Raw genomic sequence first — 24,652 nt, 5'->3', positions numbered from 1 at the left:
AGCACGCTTTACTAATTTAATAAAAATTGCTCAAACATTAAGATCTGTGCAATTATTTACAATTTCACCCTCCAAGGAGTCAATTTTACCTTCCATTTATTTGCAGAGTTTATACTTAACATATTGTACTAAAACTAATAATACATTAGTATTATTGTCATCCTGGGAGACCACTCACATGAGTGGTTCTGTAGGTAACTGGATCTTGGTGTTCTTCTTTCGCCCAACTCAGCTGCTCTATCAGTCTCTAAACAGACGCGTGAGTCTGGATTGCAGATTTGATGGCCAGGAACATCAAAATGACTTGTAATTTAATAAGATTGTGGCCATTGTGTGTGGATCAACCTCAGCACTGATCTGGGCCAGAAGAGTAAAAGTAATTATAAGTGTTAAAGGGACTGTGAAAGTTAATGGAGTGAATGGAGCCCATGGAAGGATGTGTCATCATTACATCATTGGAAAGTATACATGACGCCATGTTTGGGGCCCAGCTTTACCACTACTACTCATACCTCAGTTTTTCTGATGCTGAGAGATTGATAATCTGCTTTTAAAAGACGGAGACTTTAGAAAAGGCAGACGATGACAAAATAAAGTGATTGACAGGTGTGCTTAAATACATGCAGAAATCCCTAAACCAAAAATTGCATTCCCAAAAATATCACAAAAAAATGACTCCAAGATACTGAATTATAAATGAGCGTATTTGTGAGAAACACATATGTACCCACACTGTGTGAGTATGGGTGTTCCTGTTTGTAAATTGGTCAGTAAGAAGCTTTTGGGTCACTCAAATCATTTGGATAATTGAGAATAACATGTTGTCTTTGGTAACTGTCTTGGCTTGAGACCCAGCTTTGTTACTTAGCGGCCAAGGACCTTTAACAATTTAGTTAATTTCTCTTGTTTGTGCATTTTTTAAAATGTAAAATCATAAAGGGGCACCCGGGTGGCTCAGTCGGTTGAATGTCCGACTTCAGCTCAGGTCATGGTTTCACGGTCCAGGAGTTTGAGCCCTGCATTGGGCTCTGTGCTGACAGCTCAGAGCCTGGAGCCTGCTTCAGATTCTGTGTCTCCTCTCTGCACCTGCCCTGCTCGCACTCTGTCTGTCTCTCTCTCAAAAATAAATAAATACTAGGGGCGCCTGGATGGCGCAGTCGGTTAAGCGTCCGACTTCAGCCAGGTCACGATCTCGCGGTCCGTGAGTTCGAGCCCCGCGTCAGGCTCTGTCTGGGCTGATGGCTCGGAGCCTGGAGCCTGTTTCTGATTCTGTGTCTCCCTCTCTCTCTGCCCCTCCCCCGTTCATGCTCAGTCTCTCTCTGTCCCAAAAATAAATAAAAAACGTTGAAAAAAAATTAAAAAAATAAAATTAAATTAAAAAATAAATACTAAATGTAAAATCATAAATACTTAATCTTTTTCTTTTCAAATTTTTGCTTGAATTATTCCATGGGTCATTTTTTTCTGTCTGTAGATGTGCAGCTTTGTTCTCTAAAACTTCTAGTTGATTTCTTGGGCATTCAGAATAATTTCATATTTATCTAGCTATTCCAGGGAGGAGGCAAGCTTGGGGTCACCCTCCTCCTCTGCCATCTTAACTCCTAGCTTGTGCATTTTTTTTTTTTTTTAGCTTGTGCATTTTTAAAATGGGTAGTAACATGTATCTTGTGGTAGACTATGAAAATGAAGTCAGAGAATGTATGCAAAGAAGTCCTTTGAGAATCAGACAGTAGAGGTTTTTTTAGGTGTGATTTGAGCTGATCAGTGCATGTTATCTTGTGTCTAAATGGGATTAAGTTCTATTCTGCCATTTTCCTGTGTGCCTTTAACAAGATTCATACAAAATTCTTTTGGAAAATATATTCTAACAGGTGTATTCAAGAAAAAATTATTTTGCTTATGGCAAGGTAGAGGTGACTTACCATCTAACATTTTACTGCCTAACTTATCGTCTACATGTCTAACTTATCAACTACACATCTGTCATGTTAGGCTCTTCTGAAAGTGTTGTTACTTCAGGGGTGCCTGGGTGGCTCAGTCGGTTAGGTGTTTGGCTCTTGATCTCGGCTCGGGTCATGTGTGATCTCACAGTTTGTGAGATTGGGTGAGGAGCCCGCTTGGGATTCTCTCTCCCTCCCTCTCTCTGCCCTTCCCCTGCTCTCTCTCTCTCTCTCTCTCTCTCTCTCTCTCTCTCTCTCTCTCTTTCTCTCTAAATAAATAAATAGGGGCACCTGGGTGGCTCAGTTGGTTGGGTGCCCGAGTTCACCTCAGGTCATGATCTCGCGGTTCCTGAGTTCAAACCCCACGTTCAGCTTTCTGCTGTCAGTGCAGAGCCTGCTTCTGATCCTCTGTCCCCCTCTCTCTGCCCCTCCTCTGCTTGTGCTCGCTCAAAAATAAGTAAAAAGAATTAAAAAAAATAAAGCAAACCAAAGCAAAAACTGTTGGTACTTCATTTGATTATGAAGATCTTCAAATAGTTCTGTGCATTTGAGCAGTTAAAAGTTTGTTTAATACATGGTAATAATACTTACACAAGCATGTACAGAAAAGTGTTTTTTAAATTATTTTTTAATTGTATGATTTAAACTAGCCATCTCTTCCCAGCTGTCCATTGTTATAAAAGACATTTTTTCTTGTATGTTTATTCATAATAGCTGATGTTCCGTAAAATGCGAGGCTTAAGTGAATTTCCAGAAGGTGTTTCAGCCACCGGTGATGTCCTATCTCACTTGACCTCCTCGGTTGACCTGGACTTCGGCGCGCACCATCCCCTCCATGTGACCATGCTGCCAAACCCCTCGCACCTGGAAGCCGTCAACCCCGTGGCTGTCGGGAAGACTCGGGGAAGGCAGCAGTCTAGACAGGACGGGGACTACTCTCCAGACAGTTCGGCTCAGCCTGGGGACAAAGTCATTTGCTTACAGGTACTTGTAGCTTCAGGAAGTGAGGCCAGAGGGTGGGGAGACCGGGAAGAAGGGAAGCCCAGGTTGGTAGTTCTGAAAGGAGATGGTGGACATCCAAGATGAAATTGAGATGAACTTTTGGTAAAAGAAGATTCCGGGCTTGTTTTTAAAATTAACAGCAGATATGAGGTCTCATCTCAAGGCAACTGACTTTAGACTGAGATTTCACTGTGTTTATTTCTCTCTTACGAGTTATTTCGGGGGGTATTGACTAGTATCCCTGATGCTTTTCAGAGGACAGATGTCAGAACTTCTCTGAAAATATGGCCCTCTAGGAAACTACATAGTATCCATATACGTAACAAGGCTGTAAGAGTCTGGATTTAGTTTGTTAGCTTGCTTGTTTGTTTTAAAATGAAGGTCTTTGGCATTAAGGCAACCCATACATATCATTAGTGTGGCTGTTGCTTCAGTTTTTTTGTAACCTGACAGCTTAGATGTTCCGACTGTGGATCACATTTTTTTTCCCCTATGAGTATTCATTTAAATATGAACCTTTAACTACCGGGCAGTAATTAATTCTCGGTATCAGTGGCTGAGTCTCTAAACCCTATAGAAATAGGTACATCTGTAAGGCAGGAGAATATTTGGCTGCATATACAAATAACAATTTTATCTTATTCATGTTAATTTTTCATGGGCCAGAAACTTGTAGTAAGTAAATTGGGGGTATGCAGCATTGCATTTGACAATGACATAGTTTTTCAAAATGGAAATCTTGCATTGTTAGCCATTCTCTTTACCTTTTGCTCGACTTAATTCACGATACTGTAAAATATTTTAGTCATTCACGTTAGCAAATCTTAACATGGACTTCAGAAACAAGAGATGAAAATGACACTTCATTTATTTTTGAGAGAGAGAGGGAGAGAGAGAGAGAGAGAGAGAGAGAGAGAGAGAGAGAGAGGCAGAGAGGCACAGAGAGCCGGAGACAGAATTCAAAGCAGGCTCCAGGCTCCAAGCTGTCATCATAGAACCCAACGCGGGGCTCAAACTCACAAACCGCGAGATTATAACCTGAGCCAAAATCAGACACTTAAGTGACTGAGCCATGCTGGCACCCCAACATTTTCTTCAAAGTGATAGGAAACTTCCCTCTTTTGTCTATTTTGTGTTCCCAAATCACTTGCCCTGCTGTGTCTGTACGTGTCCTGCTGTGCTGATTTCTTGTGGGAACTCTAAATTTGGAGCCTATAAAATCATGGTGGGTGAGATTCTGGATGCTACTTTTTCTGCCTGACCTCTTCTGTTTCTTTTGGTCCCAAACCTGGTGAAAGTAGATTGTCATCTGTGATCTGTGTGTGTCCAAACCCCCTTGCCATCTTTGGCTACGTAGCTTCCACCTCATCCAGCATTTGTTTGTGTTTATGTACCCTCACTCCCAAAAAGCTATATGCAGCGTAGTGGAGTGGTTTCTCTTCTGATTTAAGAAGAAAATAAAATTAACAGATGATACCTGTGTGCCTTAGTGCCATGAATCCGAAGACCAGGATAAAATGATGCAAGTTATGAGCAGATGTTATGTTACTTTTAAAAAAAGTTTTTTTTTTTTTGAGAGAGAGAGTACGTGTGTGCGTGCATGGGTGAGCAGGGGAGGGGCAGAGAGAGGGGGAGAGAGAATCTTAAGCAGGCTCCATGGCCAGCTTGGGACTAGATCTCACAACTGTGAGATCATGACTTGAGCCAGAATCAAGGTGACTGAGCCACCTAGGTACCCCTAAAAATTTTTTTCTTTGAGTATAGTTGACACCAGATGTTATGTTCTTATTGATGTCTCTAGTGTAACATTTTTGTAAAGGAGCAGAAGAAGTACACATCTTCCTTGCTTTACTGAATTTCTTTCCTTTTTTATTTTTTTCTGAGAGAGAGAGAGAGAGAGAGAGCGCGAGAGCACATGCGCAGGTGAGCAGGGGAGGGGCAGAGGGAGAGAGAGAGGGAAAAAGAGAGAGAGAGGGAGTCTCAAGCAGGTACCACGCTCAGCTGGGAGCCCAACTCAGGGATCCATCTCAAGACCATGAGATCACATCCTGAGCCAAAACCTAGAGTCAGACACCTAACTGATTGAGCCACCCAGGCACCCCAATGAACTCCTCCTATATCATTACCCCCAAGAAATCCCATGGGCAAGGAGGAGTGCTCAGATGCCAGGAGCCCCTGGCCCTTGTGGCTAAGGGTTGGACTTGACAGTGTGGCATGGTATAGAAGAGGCAAAGACTGTGGAACCAAGAAGATGAGTTCAAATCCTGGCTTTGCTGCTTTCTGGCTTGGTGTGCTTGGTTCTGTTATGGTAGTTCTCTGAATCTCATAGAAAAATGGGAGTGTGTTCAGAGAATTAAATGCGAGCATGGACATAATAACTTCCTTGATCCAGGAGAAAGGCTTGGAGGGGTGGAGACATAAGTAGAAAAAACACAGAAGGCCCAGGGTATAGTCCAATGTGAAGTATACACTCTTTGTGAGCCTTGGTTTCCTCCTCTGTAAAAAGGACAGTAGTGACTTCCTTACCTGGCCCCCACCTGGTTGTTGAGGGGATTAATGCTGTGGAGATAATGGAAGGGTGTGTTATTAGTAGGTATAGATAACTCCAAAATGGGAGTCATCCCTATACACCCTAGCCAAATGAAGGCGGGGCCTGGAAATTTCACTAAAGCCAAGGAGTGCTTCCTTTCTTAGCCAAAATATTCCACTTACATTTAAAAAAATGACTATTTTAAGGATATTGTCAATGTCCTTTTAAAAAATGTACTTCGAGGTATTCTTTCTTCATTTATATTTAGGTCTTTTACTTCTATTCTTATTAGAGCCCAGTGGTTACCTTCAGTTAGGACATATCATATTATTTTATTTATTATTATTAATTATTTTATTTTAGAGAGAGTGAGAGAGACAGTGCGAGCAGGAGAGAGGGGCAGAAAGAGAGAGAGAGAGAATCTTAAGCATCCTCCACACTCAGTGAGGAACCTGACCCTGGGATCATGACCGGAGCCAAAATCAAGAGTTGGTTGCTAGGGGTGCCTGGGTGGCTCAGTCAGTTAAGCATCTGATTCTTGGTTTTGGGCTCAGGTCATGATCTCATAGTTTTGTGAGTTTGAGCCCTGCATCAGGCTCCATGCTAACAGTATGGAGCCTGCTTGGGATTCTCTTTCTCTGCCCCTCCCCCACTCATGCTGTCTCTCTCTCTCTCTCTCTCAAAATAAATAAATAAACTTTAAAAAAGTAACAAAAAAACCCAGTTGGACGCTCAAGCGACTGAGCCACCCGGGCCCCCCAGATTACTTATTCTTAAATGTTTGTTTCTTTTTTAGAGAGAGAGAGAGACAGAGTACAAGCGGAGAAGGGGCAGAAGAAGAGGGAGACACAGAATCTGAAGCAGGCTGCAAGCTGTCAGTGCAGAGCCTGATGCAGGGCTTGAACTCACAAACTGTGAGATCATGACCTGAGCCAAAGTCAGACACTTAACCGATTGAGCCACCCAGGCACCACTTTTATTCTTTAGTTCAGCATTTTGACTGTTTATGATACTAGACTTTTATTTATTTTTTTATTGCAATATATTTGACAATAGCATTATGTCAATTTAAGGTGTATAACATGTTGATGTCACAGATAATCACCTTGTAGCCTGAAGTCAGTAGAACTCATATCTTCTTCTAAGATCTTCTAAGATCTATAATTCCCTTGTTATTTGCTTTCAACTTCTGTGAAAATGATCTCCCCTTTTATCTACTACTTTCCATCTATCAGGTTTTGCGATGATGTTGTGATCTAACAGACTTCAGATGTGCTGGGAGAATAGCACATTTCAGATGTTGTGTGATAGTATTTGTTGTTTCCTCAAAGCATCCTTTCAATTACCTGTGATATACTTTCCCCCCATGCCTCCTGTCTTTGCTGTCATATCTCCCTCCCCCCACCTCTTTGTGTTCACTGTGTGGCCAACACAGCCAGTGGGGATTAGGTGATGTGAGCTGCACACCGTCTCTTTTCAGGGGCAGGATGATTGGGGAAGAGAGAGAGAGTTCAAAGGTATGCACTGTTCCTCACGTCTTGCAAGCTGTTTTCATGAAAACTGTACTCGAGCTGATTTTCCTTCAGTACTGCTGATAGTCCTTCCTTCTGTGGTGCTGCTGTATGTTCTAGAATGTTGATAGGTATATTAGAAGTGATGCATGCGAGTGACAATGTGGGGGTGAAAGAATAGATCAATTGGCGGTGGCCACAAGAGGTAAAGGGGCTTTGAAACCAACTTGAGATCAGCCTAACCATCCTAGAAAGTCCTGTACGGAACCAGCAGATTTTTAGGAGGGCGGGAGAGCAGTGAGACCGTGGTTGTTTTTATTCCTGTTATTATTTGAAAACAATTTATTCCAAACTGGATACATAAATTTCTCCACCTCTTATGTTCATTTTCTTGTTTTCTCCTCTATGATTTAGGTTCACGGTGATGCTTCTTTCTGTGGTCAGGGGATTGTTCCTGAAACATTTACGCTGTCTAATCTCCCACATTTCAGAATTGGTGGGAGTGTCCATCTGATTGTCAATAACCAGCTGGGTTACACCACTCCTGCAGAAAGAGGAAGGTCTTCCTTATACTGCAGTGATATCGGTATGTGATGTAGGGAGGCATCTCTAGAAAAACATCTAGTTCACTAGGAACAGTAAGCCTCCCTGGTTACTCCGTTTTAAATTTGGGGTCAGATATGGTTAGTAGTCACCAACAGTGGTATCCATGTTCCTTTAAAATCCGAGTGTGACCTTTGAATCCGAAGAGGTGAAACAAGAGGGAAACACAAAGGGTGCCATCTCAAACTGCCCAGATACCCAGTTGAATGCTCTCATGGAAACCAAAGATCAACACAATTAGTACAACACTGGGGTACTCATCTTTAGGAGATTCAGATCCAGGGTGCCCAAGACCTTAGTCAAGAATGATACTGAATTTGGCTAAGGGATCTTGGTTAGAAATCAGATACAAAGAAGCAAAGTTGACTTGTTCTACCCTGGAAATTAGCAATATTAAGAGAAAGGCAGGGCTTTTTTTTAAACCCATCCCCCAATTCACAGAGTTACCTGAATTGTTAGATGGTAGGAACTATTGCGTTTTTGCACCCAGCCCCTGGCCTGGATGCCTTTTGGAGCTATCTATGTGAATGTTTTGTGATTAGTTTGACAAAGATACTGGAAGCACATTCTAGGGCTTTTCTTTGAAGAAAATCAATTTTTTTTAGGATTCGTCCTTTAATGACCGTTTTATCTCAGGAGGAAAGATACAGTAACAATGACAGTAACAAAACAAATAGTAGTTATTACATACCAGGCACTCTTCAGCACTTTATATGCAGTAACTCAGGGAATCTTTACAACATCACCAGGAGGTATAGGAGCTATTATCCCAGTTTTATAGATGAGAAAACTGAGATTCATAACTTTACTAAGGTCACAGAGTGATTCACAGAGCTAGGACATGACCTCTTTCCTATCAGCTGGACTCCAAAGTGTGGGTTCTTAACAGCCCAGCCAAATCATCTCTGAGTATGTGGGCTGCCTCCCCACGCAGGCAAGAGGACTTGGAGGTGGGCTAATGTCCATTGGGGTTGGCTAGCCAGCTTCATCTGTCTTCTCTGCCTCAGGGAAGCTTGTGGGCTGTGCCGTCATCCATGTCAATGGAGACAGCCCAGAAGAAGTGGTTCGGGCCACACAACTGGCTTTTGAATACCAGCGCCAGTTCCGGAAGGATGTGATTGTTGACTTGTTATGCTACAGGCAGTGGGGCCACAATGAGCTGGATGAGCCCTTCTTCACAAATCCAGTCATGTACAAAATCATCAGGTATAATTATAAATCTTTGTTGAAGATCCCCTTACTCCCATAGGGCTTGCATTTTTTTTAATTATTTTTATTAGACACTCTGAAGTAGGGCGACCAACTCCCTGGGTTGCCTGGGACATGAAACTTTCAGGACTGAAACTGGGGTAGTCCTGAGCAAACTGGAATGATCATCCTATGGATCCCGGGAAAGCTCCCCAGAGTCTTCAAACTCCACACGTTTACTCTATGAATAAATGAAGGCAATTTACCAATCTCACTGAGGTAGGAAGACTGGGGCAGAGCCCTTAGCCCGAAGCTAAGTTTGACTTAGTTTGTCACTGACAGGATCAGAAATAGAGCCTCTGTGATTCACGTGGTGCCTCAGCAAGAGGCAACATGATGGATTTTAAGGAACCTAGAGAACTCTGCTGTCCAATAGGGAAGCCACTACCATACATGGCTACTGAACACTTGAAATGTGGCCATTCCTGCTGGAGATGGGTTGTGAGTGTAATGAACACACCAGATTCCAAAGACCTTGAAAAAAAGAATGTAAACTATCTCAATAAGAATTTTTATGTTGATAAAGTATTAAAGTGACTATATTTTGAGTAAACTGAATTAAATATGTCATTAAAATTCATTCCACCTGTTTAATTTTAACCTTTTCTAACGTGACCACTAAGAGATTTTTAATTACATGTTGGCTGGCTCTGCATTTCTCTTGGACAGCATTGAGACAGAAAGTTAATGAGATGGAGGGGAACGTGTTACTTTGGAATTTCCTTTTTTGATACTAGAAAGTACAATAGAACCCCCTCCCCCACTTTATTTCCTCATAGATATAAATTAAAGTAGAGAAAGAAATTTGATGATACTTCATAGGTCTTTCTGGTCAGAGGTAGCACCCTGCTCTTGGAAGAACAAATCTGGGGTCTCTGTTTAGCTTTGAATTTAGCTGCTGAGTGACCAGATGTGGCTCAAGGCCCCATTAAAAAAAAAAAAAAAAAAATCTATCCAGTCCATCTGTCACTTTTGTCATGATTAAATATGATAAAATATGTGAGCAAGATTTGTTGTTTAAAGTATTACTTGAGCATAGATTGGCATTGTTATTGTTGTAAAACCGAGATACTGATTATTATTGTTTCCGGATTATTAAAGCCACCTGAAACAGATGTTGGTGACTTTGAGTTCAATACTGTTTGAAATAAAGTGGTAAGACAATGTAGGTCAGTCTTGTAAATAACTTTCCAGAATGTACCAATTCATAGAAAAACTCTACTAATTATTTCTACCTTGATGTAGATAAAAGCTTATAAAGATGAATCTTATTTTTTTGCTTGCCTGCAAGAAGTTGTTACCATTGCCTTAAAAAAAAATAATGCATTGGAGTGAAAGGTACATAACATGAAATGGATCATTTTATTTTTTATTTTATTTATTTTAATTTTTCTAATGTTCATTTATTTTTTGGAAGACAGAGACAGAGCATGAGCAGGGGAGGGGCAGAGAGAGGGAGACACAGAATCCGAAGCAGATTCCAGGCTCCATGCTGTCAGCACAGAGCCTGACGTGGGGCTCAAATTCATCGAGCTGGATCATGACCTTAGCTGAAGTCGAACACTTAACCGACTGAGCCACCCAGGAACCCCTAAAATGGATCATTTTATTTTTATTTTATTTATTTGTTTATTTTACATTTTTTTATTTTTGAGAGACAGAGCACAAGTGGGGGAGGGGCAGAGAGTAGGGGAGACACAGAATCTGAAGCAGGTTCCAGGCTCTGAGCTGTCAGCCCAGAGCCTGACGTGGGGCTTGAACTCACGAACCGTGAGATCATGACCTGAGCTGAAGTCGGATGCTTAACCGACTGAGCCACCCAGGTGGCCCATAAAATGGATCATTTTAAAGTGAACAATTCAGAGGCATTTAGTACATTGACAACGTAGTACAACCACCCCTTCTATCCAGTTCCTGAACATTTCCTGTGTGCCTTTTTATAGTGACGTGGCTCTGTGATACCTTGGACAACTAGTGTATCTGTCACACTTTGGTTTTTACAAACCTGATTGACTTTTCTCTCCTCCCTCTTGGACAGAGCCCGGAAGAGCATCCCAGACACCTATGCAGAGCACCTTATTGCCAACGGACTCATGACCGAGGAAGAGGTGTCGGATATCAAAACCTCCTACTATGCAAAGTTAAATGACCATTTAACTAACATGGCCCACTATAGCCCCTCGGCCACCAACCTGCAGGCTCACTGGCAGGGCCTGGTCCAGCCGGAGGCTTCCATTACAACCTGGAACACTGGTGTGCCCCTAGACCTCCTACGATTTATTGGCGGGAAGTCCGTGGAAGTGCCGGAGGGACTCCACATGCACAGTCACCTTCTGAAGATGTACGTTCAGGTAGGGAGCATTAGAATTTCCGGTTGTTGTTTGTTTGTCTTGTGCAGCAAAGAAATTGGTGTTGATCTGGTCTTTTCGGTTCAGCTAATGAATTTGACATTTATTGCATGCCACTAGGTTCTAGTGATGTTTTGGTAGTGATGCTCTCTTAAGTCAGATTTGTCTACTTGTGCTCTTTTCTCTCTTCTTTCCTTTGTATACACAAACAGGTTCTGGTACTGATAGTCCATTCAGGTTTTGTCTACTTCTCATTTTCCTCGATTTACTTACTCATTCATACATGTTTAATACGTGTACATGCACTACATGCACATTATCAAAAATACAGGACAGAAATACCTGTTTTGATTTCTCTGATTAGTGAGCAGAAAACACTTTCATTTTGGGGGCCAGCTTGAATAAAAATAAGTACACATCAACAAACATACCCCAAAGGCAACCATTTGCCCTTACACACCCTGATGTTTCTTACATATTGTCTCACGTTAAAGATAGATTGAAACTTTGGTTTGCCTGGGACTCGGGAATTTCCTGGAACGTGGGATTCTGCATGCTCAAAGTGAGGGAGCAAAAGTCAAAGGCCTTCGTCTTTCTTAAACTTGGATAGAGGCACTTTGTCCTCTGAATGATTTTGAGATGCTTACTTCATTCCCAGTTTTTTTAATTTATTTTAAATGCTTATTTATTTATTTTGAGAGAGAGAGAGAGAGAGAGCAAGCCAGCAGGGGAGCGTCAGAGAGAGAGTGAGAGAGAGAGAATCCAAAGCAGGCTTCTTGCTGTCAGTGCAGGGCCCCACTTGGGACTTGATCTCACAACCGTGAGATCATGACCTGAGCTGAAATCAAGAGTCGGACGCTTAACCGACTGAGCCACCCAGGCACCCCTAGGCTTTTATTATAGGTACAGAGATTCTTAAAATAATCTGTGTACTTACCATCCAGGTGAAGAAATTGAATATTACAAGCACAGTTCTCTGCGTGCCCTCCCTGGTGCCGTCTCCTCTCCATTGTGCACAGGCTTAACCACTAACCTGAGTGCCTGCTAGTTTTGCCTGTTTGAAAACCTATAATTGCTATCTTACTCTCATCTTTCCCGTCTGCACTTTCTGTTTTAATATAACATTATAATTTTGATCCATACTGTTGTTGCATTACATTTTGTGAACTCGGTGTGGAAAAGGGTATAGACTGTTAAAAGTGTCTTTTTTTCCCCTCTGCTTCTGTTTTTTGCAGTCCAGACTGGAGAAAGTGATGGATGGAACAAAATTAGACTGGGCTACGGCAGAAGCTCTTGCCTTGGGCTCATTACTTGCTGAGGGTAAGACATTTCTGTTTAGTTGCACAACTGGTAGGGATTGCTTTATATGACACTTGATGTATGTGACCCCTGCAGTTCTGAGTAAAACTATCTCCAATTGTTTTCAGTAACTAGAGAGGTTCTAAAATGTGTTAGCTTTTCTTCTTCGACAATATTATTTAATCTTCAGGATAAGTCGTGTTGGTGACCTTCATCAAAGAATAGACTATAGAACATTTCTTGCTAGGAAACAAAGGGCCCTGTGCCGGATGAATTGGAAAGATATTTTCCTCCAAACATTGTAGGGCAAGCAATGACTCTCCATTCTTGTATGATCTTGCCTTACACAGACTTTTGAATATAGGGCAGATATATTTTATTTTTTTATAATTTGTTTTAATGTTTATTATTTTTGAGAGAGAGAGAGAGACAGTGTGAGCAGGGGAGGGGCAGAGAGAGAAAGGGAGACACAGAATCCGAAGCAGGCTTCAGGATCCCAGCTTTCAGCACAGAGCCCCACTTGGGGCTTGAATCCATGAACTGTGAGGTCATGACCCAAGCTGAAGTTGGGCACTTAACTGACTGAGCCACCCAGGTGCCCCAGAACAGGTATATTTTAATGTGGTTAATCTATTGCTAAGGGAAATTCTCAGGATGAACTGATGTGTAAGAATTCAGCATCACCATGTGTTGTTAATACTTAGGTTATTCACGGGAATCTGGGTTTTTTTTGTTTTTTCCTCCTTGCTTGCTTAAGGTTTTAATGTCCGTCTGAGTGGGCAAGATGTCGGCCGTGGAACTTTTAGTCAGAGGCACGCCATGGTTGTTTGCCAGAACACCGATGACACCTATATCCCTCTGAACCATATGGACCCAAATCAGAAAGGGTTTCTAGAGGTAGGATGTCTTAATGTCTATTGTAAAACCCAGGTGCTGATAATTATAGTTACAGGATTCTTAAAGCAGCTAGAAACAGATGTCAGCAACTTTGGGTTCAATCGTTTTAAAAAAAAAATTTAGGGGCACCTGGGTGGCTCGGTTGGTTGGGTGTCCAACTTCCGTTCAGATCATTATCTCGCAGTTCAGGAGTTTGAGCCCGCATCAGGCTCTGTGCTGACAGCTCAGAGCCTGGAGCCTGCTTCAGATTCTGTGACTCCCATTCTCTCTCTGCCCCTCCCCTGCTCTCTCTCTCTCTCAAAAATAAATAAAAACATTAAAAAATTAAAAAAAATTCCAGTATAGTTAACATGGTGTTTTATTAGTTTCAGGTGTACAATATAGGGATTCAGCACTTTCATACATCACCCAGTGCTCATCTAGTGTATCTTTTTTTATTATTAAATATAATTTATTGTCAAATTGGTGTCCATACAATACCCAGTGATCATCCCAACAGGTGCCCTCCTCGATGCCCATCACCCACTTTCCTCTCTCCCCTACCCCCCATCAACCCTCAGTTCTCAGTTTTTAAGAGTCTCTTATGGTTTGCCTCCTTCCCTCTCTGTAACTTTTGTTTCCCCCTTCCCCTCCCCCATGGTCTTGTGTTAAGTTTCTCAGGATCCACATATGAATGAAAACATATGGTATCAGTCTTTCTCTGCCTGACTTATTTCACTTAGCATAATACCCTCCTTGTTCCATCACATTGTTACAAATGGCCAGATTTCATTCTTTCTCATTGCCAAGTAGTATTCCGTTGTATATATAAACCACATCTTCTTTATCCATTCGTCAGTTGATGGACATTTAGGCTCTTTCCATAATTTGGTTATTGTTGAAAGTGCTGCTAGAAACTTTGGGGTACAAGTGCCCCTATGCATCAGCACTCCTGGATCCCTTGGGTAAATTCCTAGCAGTGCTATTCCAGAGCAGCTGCACCAGTTTGCATTCCCACCAAAAGTGCAAGAGGGTTCCTGTTTCTCCACGTCCTCGCCAGCGTCTATAGTCTCCTGATTTGTTCATTTTGGCCACTCTGACTGGCGTGAGGTGGTATCTGAGTGTGGTTTTGATTTGTATTTCCCTGATGAGGAGTGATGTTGAGCATCTTTTCATGTGCCTGTTGGCCATCCGGATGTCTTCTTTAGAGAAGTGTCTATTCATGTGTTCTGCCCATTTCTTCACTGGATTATTTGTTTTTCGGGTGTGGAGTTTGGTGAGCTCTTTATAGATTTTGGATAGTAGCCCTTTGTCCGATATGTCATTTGCAAATATCTTTTCCCATTCCCTTGGTTGCCTTTTAGTTTTGTTGATTGTTTCCTTTGCTGTGCAGAAGCGTTTTATCTTAATGAGGTCCCAGTAGTTCATTTTTGCTTTTAATTCCCTTGCCTTTGGAGATGTGTCGAGTAAGAAAATGCTGCAGCTGAGGTCAGAGAGGTTTTTTCCTGCTTTCTCCTCTAGGGTTTTGATGGTTTCCTGCCTCACATTCAGGTCCTTCATCCATTTTGAGTTTGTTTTTGTGAATGGTGTAAGAAAATGGTCTAGTTTCATCCTTCTGCATGTTGCTGTCCAGTTCTCCCAACACCATTGTTTGTTTGTTTTTTTTTTTCCAACGTTTTTTATTTATTTTTGGGACAGAGAGAGACAGACAGAGCATGAACGGGGGAGGTGCAGAGAGAGGGAGACACAGAATCGGAAACAGGCTCCAGGCTCCGAGCCATCAGCCCAGAGCCCGACGCGGGGCTCGAACTCACGGACCGCGAGATCGTGACCCGGCTGAAGTCGGACGCTTAACCGACTGCGCCACCCAGGCGCCCCCCAACACCATTGTTAAAGAGACTGTCTTTTTTCCATTGGATATTCTTTTGCAAATCAATTAATATGATACATGACATTAATAAAAGAAAAAATAAGAACCGTATGATTCTGTCCATAGATGCAGAAAAAGCATTTGACAAAATACAGCATCCTTTCTTAATAAAAACCCTTGAGAAAGTCGGGATAGAAAGAAAATACTTAAACATCATAAAAGCCGTTTATGAAGAGCCGACAGCTAATATCATCCTCAATGGGGAAAAACTGAGAGCTTTCCCCCTGAGATCAGGAACACGACAGGGATGTCCACTCTCACCGCTGTTGTTTAACATGGTGTTGGAAGTGCTAGCATCAGCGATCAGACAACAAAAGGAATCAAAGGCATCAAAATTGGCAAAGATGAAGTCAAACTTTCGCTGTTTGCAGACGACGTGATACTCTACATGCAAAACCTGACAGACTCCACCAAAAGTCTGTTAGAACTGATACATGAATTCAGCAAAGTCGCAGGATGTACAGAAATCAGTTGCATTTTTATACACCAATAATGAAGCAACAGAAAGAGAAATAAAGAAACTGATCCCATTCACAATTTCACCAAGAATCATAAAATACCTAGGAATAAACCTAACCAAAGATGTAAAAGATCTGTATGCTGAAAACTATAGAAAACTTATGAAGGAAATTGAAGAAAAGAAATGGAAAAACATTCCATGCTCACGGATTGGAAGAATAAATATTGTTAAAATGTCAATACTACCCAAAGCAATCTACACACTCAATGCAATCCCAATCAAAATCGCACCAGCATTCTTCTTGAAGCTAGAACAAGCAATCCTAAAATTTGTATGGAACCACAAACGACCCCGAATAGCCAAAGAAATATTGAAGAAGGAAACCAGAGTAGGAGGCATCACAATCCCAGACTTTCGCCTCTACTACAAAGCTGTAATCATCAAGACAACATGGTATTGGCACAAAAACATACACATAGACCAATGGAATAGTATAGAGACTCCAGAATTGGACCCACAAATGTATGGCCAACTAATCTTAGATCAGTGTACTCTTAATTCCCTTCACCTACTTCACGCATCCCCCACTGGTAAAACCATGCCCCACTGGTAAAACCAGTTTTTACAAGTGGTAAAAACTGGTTACCACTAGTTTCTTCTTTAATAGTCTGTTTTTGTGTGTGTCTTTTTCTATTTGTTCATTTCTTTTGTTTCTTTTTTTTAAATTTATTTTTTTATAATTTAACTTTATTTTTTATTTTTTAAAATTTACATCCAAATTAGTTAGTATATAGTGAAGCAATGATTTCAGGGGTAGATTCCTTAATGCCCCTTACCCATTTAGCCCATCCCCTCTCCTACAACCCCTCCAGCAACCCTCAGTTTTTTTCTCTATTAAAACCATGTCTTTTATATGAACTACCCTGGGAGGAACTCCTGCTTGCTCTTGGTACTGCTCCTGGTACTGACTGAGTTGACTGAGCAGTGGTTTGTCTCTATGGTGTGTGTACCGTGAATTCTGCAATTGAGCCACATTCTTCTGTCAGTAATGGCTCCCAGGAAGAGTTGGAGGCCACTGACCTCTGGTGACTGTAAGCCACCAGGCTGTCTTTCCCCTTTATTCTGTGTCTCAATCTTTATCTTTTTTCTCTCTATGTACATTTACATCATCACATTGTACATCATATATATTTATGAGCCATCTCAAGTATGTTTTGGAATAAATAAAAGGATTAATAAATCCAAGAAATGAAAGTAGATATGTGTATACATGAGTACAGATGACAGTGAATGCTTAGGAGAAGGTGCAGAGAATCTACTTGGGAAGTCAGGAAAACCTTGGGAGGGGAAGCCAGATTTGAACTGGGCCTGGAAGGACATGAGGAGTTGCCTAGTCTGATGCCTATAGAGAGAACATTCCAGGTGGACACCATAATGCCTACAAAGCCTGTGAAGTGAGAAGACAGGAACTACAAATAGCTTCATGTGACTGGAGGTTAAGTTGCAAAGTGGAAACAGGAGTCAGGAAGAGGAGACTGGCCAGACTCCCCACCTTGTGAAAGACTCGGAATGTTATGTAAGCAGGAAACCATGGAGGAATTTTAAACAGGTGATCAGATTTTTGTATCAGAAAGAACCCTCCCCATGGTACTTTGGAAGCTGAAGATGGATGAGAACTTCAGATGGTGTATCCACCCAGCTTTATTGAGGTATAATAGGACAATTTCTTTTTTTCTTTAAAACAATTTTTTAATGTTTATTTATTTTTAAGAGACAGCGTGGGTGGGGAGGGGCAGAGGGAGAGGGAGACAGAGAATCCAAAGCAGGCTCTGCGCTGTCAGCACAAATCCTGACATGGGACTCGAACCCACGAACCATGAGATCATGATCCAAGCCAAAGTTAGACACTCAACTGACTGAGCCACCCAGGTGCCCCATAATAGGACAGTTTCTAAGGAGGCTTCTCAATAGTCTAGGCAGGAAATCACATGGACCTGAATTAGGGCAATAGCAGTGCAGACAGAAGATGGGACCAGATTTGAGAACACTTACCAAACAACAGCTATGGGACTTAGCGGTAGATGGAGGGAGTGAGGAAGACTAGTCTCGCTTATCTCCTGGCTTCCTGACTTGGACAATTGCTATATGATGGTGATACTCACCCAAATATAAAGAGGGGGAACAGGTTTGGTAAGGAAAGCTGATGGATTCAGTTTTGAACATTTGACTTTGATGTGGCTGAATAACATACAAGTTTCTGTCCATTACAGAAAGGCAATTAGATATGTATGTCTGGACTTAATGAAGGAATATTATCTTGAGATACAGGTTTGGACATCATCAGGGTGAAGTGATTGAAACCACAAGGGTGGGAGAATCTCCCTGGGAGAGAGCAGAATGGGAAGAGGGCCAAGGGATAGTGTCCTGGGAAAAACAGCTTCTAAGGGGCTGGCAGGGGAAAAGTATTTCCCTAGAGAGCATCCAGAGGAGGAGGAGAACAGGGAGTCACTGTGTCATGACCTGAAGAAGAAAGAAGTCAAATATGAGGAAGAATAACATGGCCATTGGATTTAGCCACTGGAAAGTCAAGAGTTGACTTCATGTACAGCTATTTTAGTGGAGCAGTGAGAACAGAAGCTAGACGCTACTAGCTTAAAGGGTAAAATTCCCACAAATGGTGAGATCATGACCTGAGCTGCAATCAAGAGTCAGACACAACCGACTGAGCCACCCAGGTGCCCCTATTTTATTATTTTTTAAATTGAAGTATAGTTGACACACAAAGTTGTGTTAGTTTCAGGTGTACAACATAGTGGTTTGACAGGTCTATTTGTGTTATGCATTGCTCACAAGTGTAGCTACCGTCTGTCACCTAACAACGCTATTACAATATCATTGATGATGCTCCCTATGCTGTACCTTTCATCCCTGTGACTTACTCATTCCATGGCTGGAAGTCTGTACTTCCCACACTCTTCCACCCATTTTGCCCATTCCCCGCTCCTCCTCCCTCCACAATCACCAGTTTGTTCTCTGTGTTTATGGGTCTGTTTCCACTTTTGTTTGTCTTTTTGTTTCTCTTAAGCACAATCATATAGTTTTTGTCCATCTCTGTCTGACTTGTTTCACTTAGCATCGTACCCTCTGGATCCACCCATGTGGTCATACGACTGAGTAGAATCACGTTGCGTTTAATTGTCCTCTTTTGCCTCCTCAGAGATCTAATTTTGTGTTCTGCTTTTCTTTTTTATCTTAACATGCTGTGACGGTTCTTTTGATTTATTGTGCAGATAGGATATTAGAATAATGGATTCTAACCAAAGGTAGGCCTTCTTTTGGTAACTTTCCCCCTTTGCTTTGTGATATGTTTTTTAAAAGCTTGTATGACACAGTTTTACTCTAACCAATCAAGGTAGATCATCTAAGAAGTTAATTTTCCTTATCCTTAAAGATCACTTTTACTGCCCACGTTGCATTCTTCTCCTCCTTTCCTTGTGCCACCTTCCCCCACATGCGTCACTCACAGGGGGCAGTAGATGTCCTTTCTCAAGAAATGAGGAGATAACTGGAAAGAAAGCTCCCCTCTGTGCCCTTCCTCCTTTTTGAGAGGTTTGTGACGCTTTACCTTGACTGATCTATGTCCCCGGCTTTCCTTGCAATGACAGTGTTTCTGTTCTCTTCCTTTGTATTAATTAGATCAGCAACAGCCCGCTGTCAGAAGAGGCTGTCCTGGGATTTGAATATGGGATGAGCATCGAAAGCCCCAGGTTACTGCCCATCTGGGAGGCTCAGTTTGGCGATTTCTTCAACGGTGCTCAGATCATCTTTGACACGTTCATCTCTGGAGGTGGGTGTCAGCAAATGCATGTGGAATGGTGCATAGCACCAGCCTCGTGGGGAAACATGAATGAGACGGGGCCATAACTGCTGTACCACAGCCCCTCAGGAGAGTTAGGGGCTGCCCTGCCATCTCCTGGGGCATGGCAGCTATTGGATGGTTACAGAAGCTGCTGGAGGGCTAGGGGCCACTCGGTCACTGTACAGGCAGCACTTTCTCCAGGGCAGTGTGTTTGGCTGTAGGGAGAAGGGCATGTACCTGCCAGCTCCTAGGTAGTTTGACTTTGCTGTCTGCACTTGGGGCATGTTGCATAACTGTGACATGAATACCAAGCAGGCAGTGGGGACATAGTAGAGATTTGTGGTCAGAGTGAATGGCAGCCTTGAAAATCCACTTCCCTCGGGGCGCCTGGGTGGCTCAGTCAGTTGAGCTTTTGACCTCGGCTCAGGTCATGATCTTGCAGTTTATAAGTTCGAGACCCATGTCACAGCTCAGAGCCTGGAGCCTGCTTCGGATTCTCTCCCTCTGCCCCTCCCCTGCTCATGCTCTGTCTCTGTCTATCTCAAAATTAAATAAAAATATTAAAAAGAAAAAGAAAAAGAAAGAAAGAAAGAAAAGAAAATCCACTTCCCTCAACCCAAGGATGTTCAACTATCTGAAAGCTGGTAGTGGGACATCTTTATTTTTTTGTTTTGTGTTTAAAAAAATTTTTTTTAAGTTTATTTATTTTGAAAGAGACAGAGACAGTGTGAGTGGAGGAGGGGTAGAGAGAGAGAGCAGGGGAGAGAGAGAATCCTAGGTAGGCTCAGCACTGTCAACACAGAGCCCGACCTAGGGCTCGAACTCACGAAACATCATGACCTGAGCCAAAGAGTCAGAGGCTTAACTGACTGAGCCGCCTGGGCACCCCTTGTTTTGTTTTGTTTTGTTTTGTTTTGTTTTGTTTTATGAGAGGGCACATGTGAGCAAGGGGCAGACAGAGAGGGAGAGAATCCCATGAAGGGCAGAGAGGGAGAAAGAGAGAGGGAGAATCCCATGAGGGGCAGAGAGGGAGAGAGAGAAGCAGGTCTCACCAGAATCAGGGCTCCAGCTCACCCACTGGAAGAGGGGCTGGAACTCACAAACCCTGAGATCATGACCGGAGCCAAAGTTTAATGCTTAACTGACTGAGCCAACGAGGTGCTCCCTTATTGTTTTTAATAATCATTTACAAAAGCAGAACGTACTTATTATTAAAATCAGAGTATGTAAAGTACAAGTGTGAGTCCCCATCACCCCATTTTCAGGGGGTAACCAACCCCTTTGGATTCTTTGCACTCCAGTCGTCCCTCTGGCCGTGTTTCTCTGTGACCTTGTGGTTGTAGGGAAGAAAAGTGCCTTGAGGAGACTGGACTTTGACATGGCCAGAGACTATCCAGAAGTGTCCACACTTGCAGCCTGAGGACAGTGGGCTGTGTTGTAATTGGTGCCGTGAGGGGAAGACAAGAGCCACCAGTGCTCAGTAGGAGTCGTGCTGCAAAGGAAGCAGAGTGGCCCATGCTGTCCTTGAAACCGGTACATTCACCTCGTGATTTGTCTCTCATCTGCCACAGCCCATTCAGTGAGTGTGTCATATAGGGTTTCAGCCGGTAAGATGGACATTGTCCTCCTAAGCGCGTAACACTGCTGGAAAGCACACAGAATGGAAAAACGACTCTAGGGGATCAGACGGCAAAGTAACGTTTGTGTCACTACTCACGTCACATCAGACGGTTCTGTTCCTGCTTCGGAGAGTTCTCACTCCCTGTCACATGCTTTCCCAGGGGAGGCCAAGTGGCTCCTTCAGAGCGGCATTGTTATCCTGCTTCCCCACGGGTATGACGGGGCTGGACCCGACCACTCCTCTTGTCGCATAGAGCGTTTCTTGCAGGTATGTCCGCTCCCTGCTTCCTAGGTGCTTTGAAAGAGACCTACCTCCTGTGAATACTTAATATGTACCTTAAAGTGTAAGGCCTTGTAGTATCTGAATGAAACGGGTTTAATGCACTGCCAGTATTCTTTATCAACATGATGCCTTGGGTATATTAGTGTCGTGGTTTTATGGCAAAAAAGTGGTTCTTGTATGGAAAAGATCAGTGGTTTCTAAACCATGCTGATAATGAAAATCATCTACAGAGCTTTTTGTAAATAGAGATCCAGGGACCAACACCAGATCAGATTCTTCAGAGTGTGGCCTAGCCTGTATTTTTACCTAAAAAATTATTTTTGAGTAACTATAGTATTTTTTATAAAGTGATTCATGATCATTAAAAAATGTTTCAATAATCATGCAGAAATAACCACAGTTAATAATTGGTAAGGATCATTACCTATGTCTTTTTATGCATATGACTTCCTAGTATTAAGAAAATTTTCAAACATGCAGAAAAGTTATAAAATTTTACAGTGAACATTCATATGCCAATCCCTTAGATTCTACCATTAATATTTTATTATACTGTACTTGTTTTTATCACATTTACTCATCTATCATTCTTCTATCTATAAATCTGTATTATCTGCTGATGCATTTCAGGGTAAATGGAGACGTGTGTCCACGTGCAGGTCACAGATGTGTCATCTGTACACATTATCCTAAGTGCATGAATATCATTAATTATTTTAGCATATGTGCAGATATGTGTATAGCTAGATGACAGTTTAGTCTACTGTAGAACAGTAGATAGATGGATAGTTATGTTGATAGGTAATAATACAGAAAAATGATTTTATAAAAAGTGGATTACAGAAATAAATAAACTGAAGGTTAGTTAAAGACTACATGTGAAATACAAAACTACAGTTTTGGGAAGAAACATAGGACGAGTATGCGGAAGACATCGTTTGGGAGTCATGAGTATATAGATGGGTTTCCCTTAGGACAGCCGTGTCCTTATGATTGAATTAGATGATCGGAAGAACATTTGCTTGTTTCTTTCATTTCTCTCCCAGATGTGTGACAGTGTAGAAGAGGGGGTGGATGGAGACACAGTGAACATGTTCGTGGTACACCCAACTACTCCTGCACAGTATTTCCACTTGCTCAGGAGACAGATGGTCCGGAATTTCCGAAAACCCCTCATTGTTGCTTCTCCGAAGATGTTACTCAGGTTCCCTGTAAGTAGAAACAACTGGTTAGGAAGCCTTTCTCCTTCTGTCGTTTTTATATGCATTTGCCTCTATTTTCTGTATCTAATGTTACTTATTTAAAACGTTTTGGCCTTTTTAAAATTTTGATTCCAGTTAGTTAACGTACGGTGTTACATTAGTTTCAGGTGTACAATATAGTGATTCAGCACTTCCATATACATCACCTGGTGCTCATCATGACAAGTGCGTTCCTTAATCCCCATCACCTATTTAACCCCACCCCCCACCTCCCTTTGTGTCTCATTGTATTTAAACAGAAACATCTAGGGGCACCTGGGGGGCTCAGTCGGTTAAGTGTCCAACTTTGGCTCAGGTCACGATCTCACAGATCATGAATTTGAACCCCGTGTTGGGCTCTGTGCTGACAGCTCAGAGCCTGGAGCCTTCCTCAGATTCTGTCTCCCTCTCTCTCTGCCCCTCTCCTGCTCGCACTGTCTCACTCTGGCTCTCAAAAATAAACATTAAAACAAATTTTTAGAAACATCTTTTAATTTTAATTTTTTTAATTACAAAATTTTTTTTTAATGTTTATTTTTATTTTTTTTTGAGATAGAGAGAGACAGAGCATGAATGCGGGAGAGTCAGAGAGAGAAGGAGACACAGAATCTGAAACAGGCTCCAGGCTCTGAGCTGTCAGCACAGAGCCCGACGCAGGGGCTCAAATTCACTAACCGTGAGATCGTGACCTGAGCCGAAGTCAGACGCTTAACTGACTAAGCCACCCAGGAGCCCCTGACACAGATATTTTGAAATGGCAACGTGAAAGGGGCCAAGTCATAATACACATTAATTTATTTCTAAGAAATATGTACACCTGGGATTCTTCACCCAACTTTCATTGTACTTGCAAGATTGTCACCTGCTCCCTCAATCATGGCTCTAAAAGAGTATAATCATATTAAATATAATATATGTATGTTACTAAGTATTGAATGAACTATCGGAAATTTTATTGAGAATTTCTTTTACTGTTTGTAACTGAGAGTTAGATTTAATTCTGGCCCTATTTGTTGTCCACTTCTCTCCCCATGTCTAATCTATAACTTACGAAATAAGTGTGAGGCCTTGCTCTGGAGCCTTTAAAATATCAATAGCTTTCCTACAGATTTTCAAGCAAAATATACTCTTACTAAGTAGTTAACTATGTCCCTTAAACATATATGTCCTTTCAGTAATTCAAAGTGAGTACCACCGTTATTGAAGTCTGATTTCTTCCTGAAAATTAGCTACTGTACCAGTAGGTACAAGTGATCTAGCAGAATAGAAGTCCACTCTTGTTTCCATGGCCCATTTGGAGATGACTTACCATGTGACAAACACGACTTGGGGCTCTAGGGAGTTTGCCTGTCAAGTGGTACCTAAATTCTACCCCAATTTCCCACCCAGCTCTCAACTCCAGCTCCTTTTTTTTTTTCTTAGTGAGCTCTTTACCCAATGTGGGGCTTGAACAGAGATTGAGAGTCACATGCTCTACTGACTGAGCCAGCCAGGTGCCCCTCCAGCCCCTTTTGATTCCCACCATAGGAAGTGTGAGCTGACCAAGGGCTCTGGTTCAGGATGGAGAAAGATTGATTCTATTGTGCATTATTGAGCAACAAGAATAAATAAAGAATATATATTTATATATAATGTATCTATTTATAACTCACGTAATATATAAATATAATACATTTTATTTTATAATATATATTCATTTTTATTTTATTCTCTTCGCTAATATTATTTTTTTAGGTTACGTCACAGTGTCTTGCATCAGTGAGGCTGCCTATCAGTGGCCCAGTCAAAGTGTCACCTTCCCAGTTGGGACTAGACTATAGGGAAATGAACTAGATGAGGAAATGGAATCCACTCCCCAACCTTACCCTCATTAATGGTCTATTCTGAGTTCTTTGCAACAAG

At 42.0% G+C, this 24,652-nt stretch overlaps 1 protein-coding gene across 3 annotated transcripts in view; it reads left to right on the top strand.

Moving 5' to 3' along the window:
• The window catches only part of DHTKD1 (dehydrogenase E1 and transketolase domain containing 1), a 51,995-nt gene that overhangs the window by 21,542 nt on the left and 5,801 nt on the right, over positions 1 to 24,652 (top strand). For 2 of the 3 annotated variants that reach the window (XM_058681914.1, XM_058681916.1), the window contains 9 exons: positions 2,655 to 2,924; positions 7,398 to 7,569; positions 8,594 to 8,792; positions 10,873 to 11,185; positions 12,418 to 12,502; positions 13,239 to 13,378; positions 19,444 to 19,594; positions 21,388 to 21,494; positions 22,556 to 22,720. In XM_058681914.1, the coding sequence (XP_058537897.1) occupies positions 2,655 to 2,924; positions 7,398 to 7,569; positions 8,594 to 8,792; positions 10,873 to 11,185; positions 12,418 to 12,502; positions 13,239 to 13,378; positions 19,444 to 19,594; positions 21,388 to 21,494; positions 22,556 to 22,720 (1,602 nt within the window). The remainder of the gene's footprint in view (positions 1 to 2,654; positions 2,925 to 7,397; positions 7,570 to 8,593; positions 8,793 to 10,872; positions 11,186 to 12,417; positions 12,503 to 13,238; positions 13,379 to 19,443; positions 19,595 to 21,387; positions 21,495 to 22,555; positions 22,721 to 24,652) is intronic. The other variant, XM_058681915.1, reaches the window with a different exon arrangement.

Source organism: Neofelis nebulosa, chromosome 8 (assembly GCF_028018385.1).
Source record: "Neofelis nebulosa isolate mNeoNeb1 chromosome 8, mNeoNeb1.pri, whole genome shotgun sequence".
In the NCBI taxonomy this organism is placed as follows: domain Eukaryota; kingdom Metazoa; phylum Chordata; class Mammalia; order Carnivora; family Felidae; genus Neofelis; species Neofelis nebulosa.
Note: the sequence above shows the minus strand (reverse complement) of the source record. Positions and strands in the feature narration are given on the sequence as shown.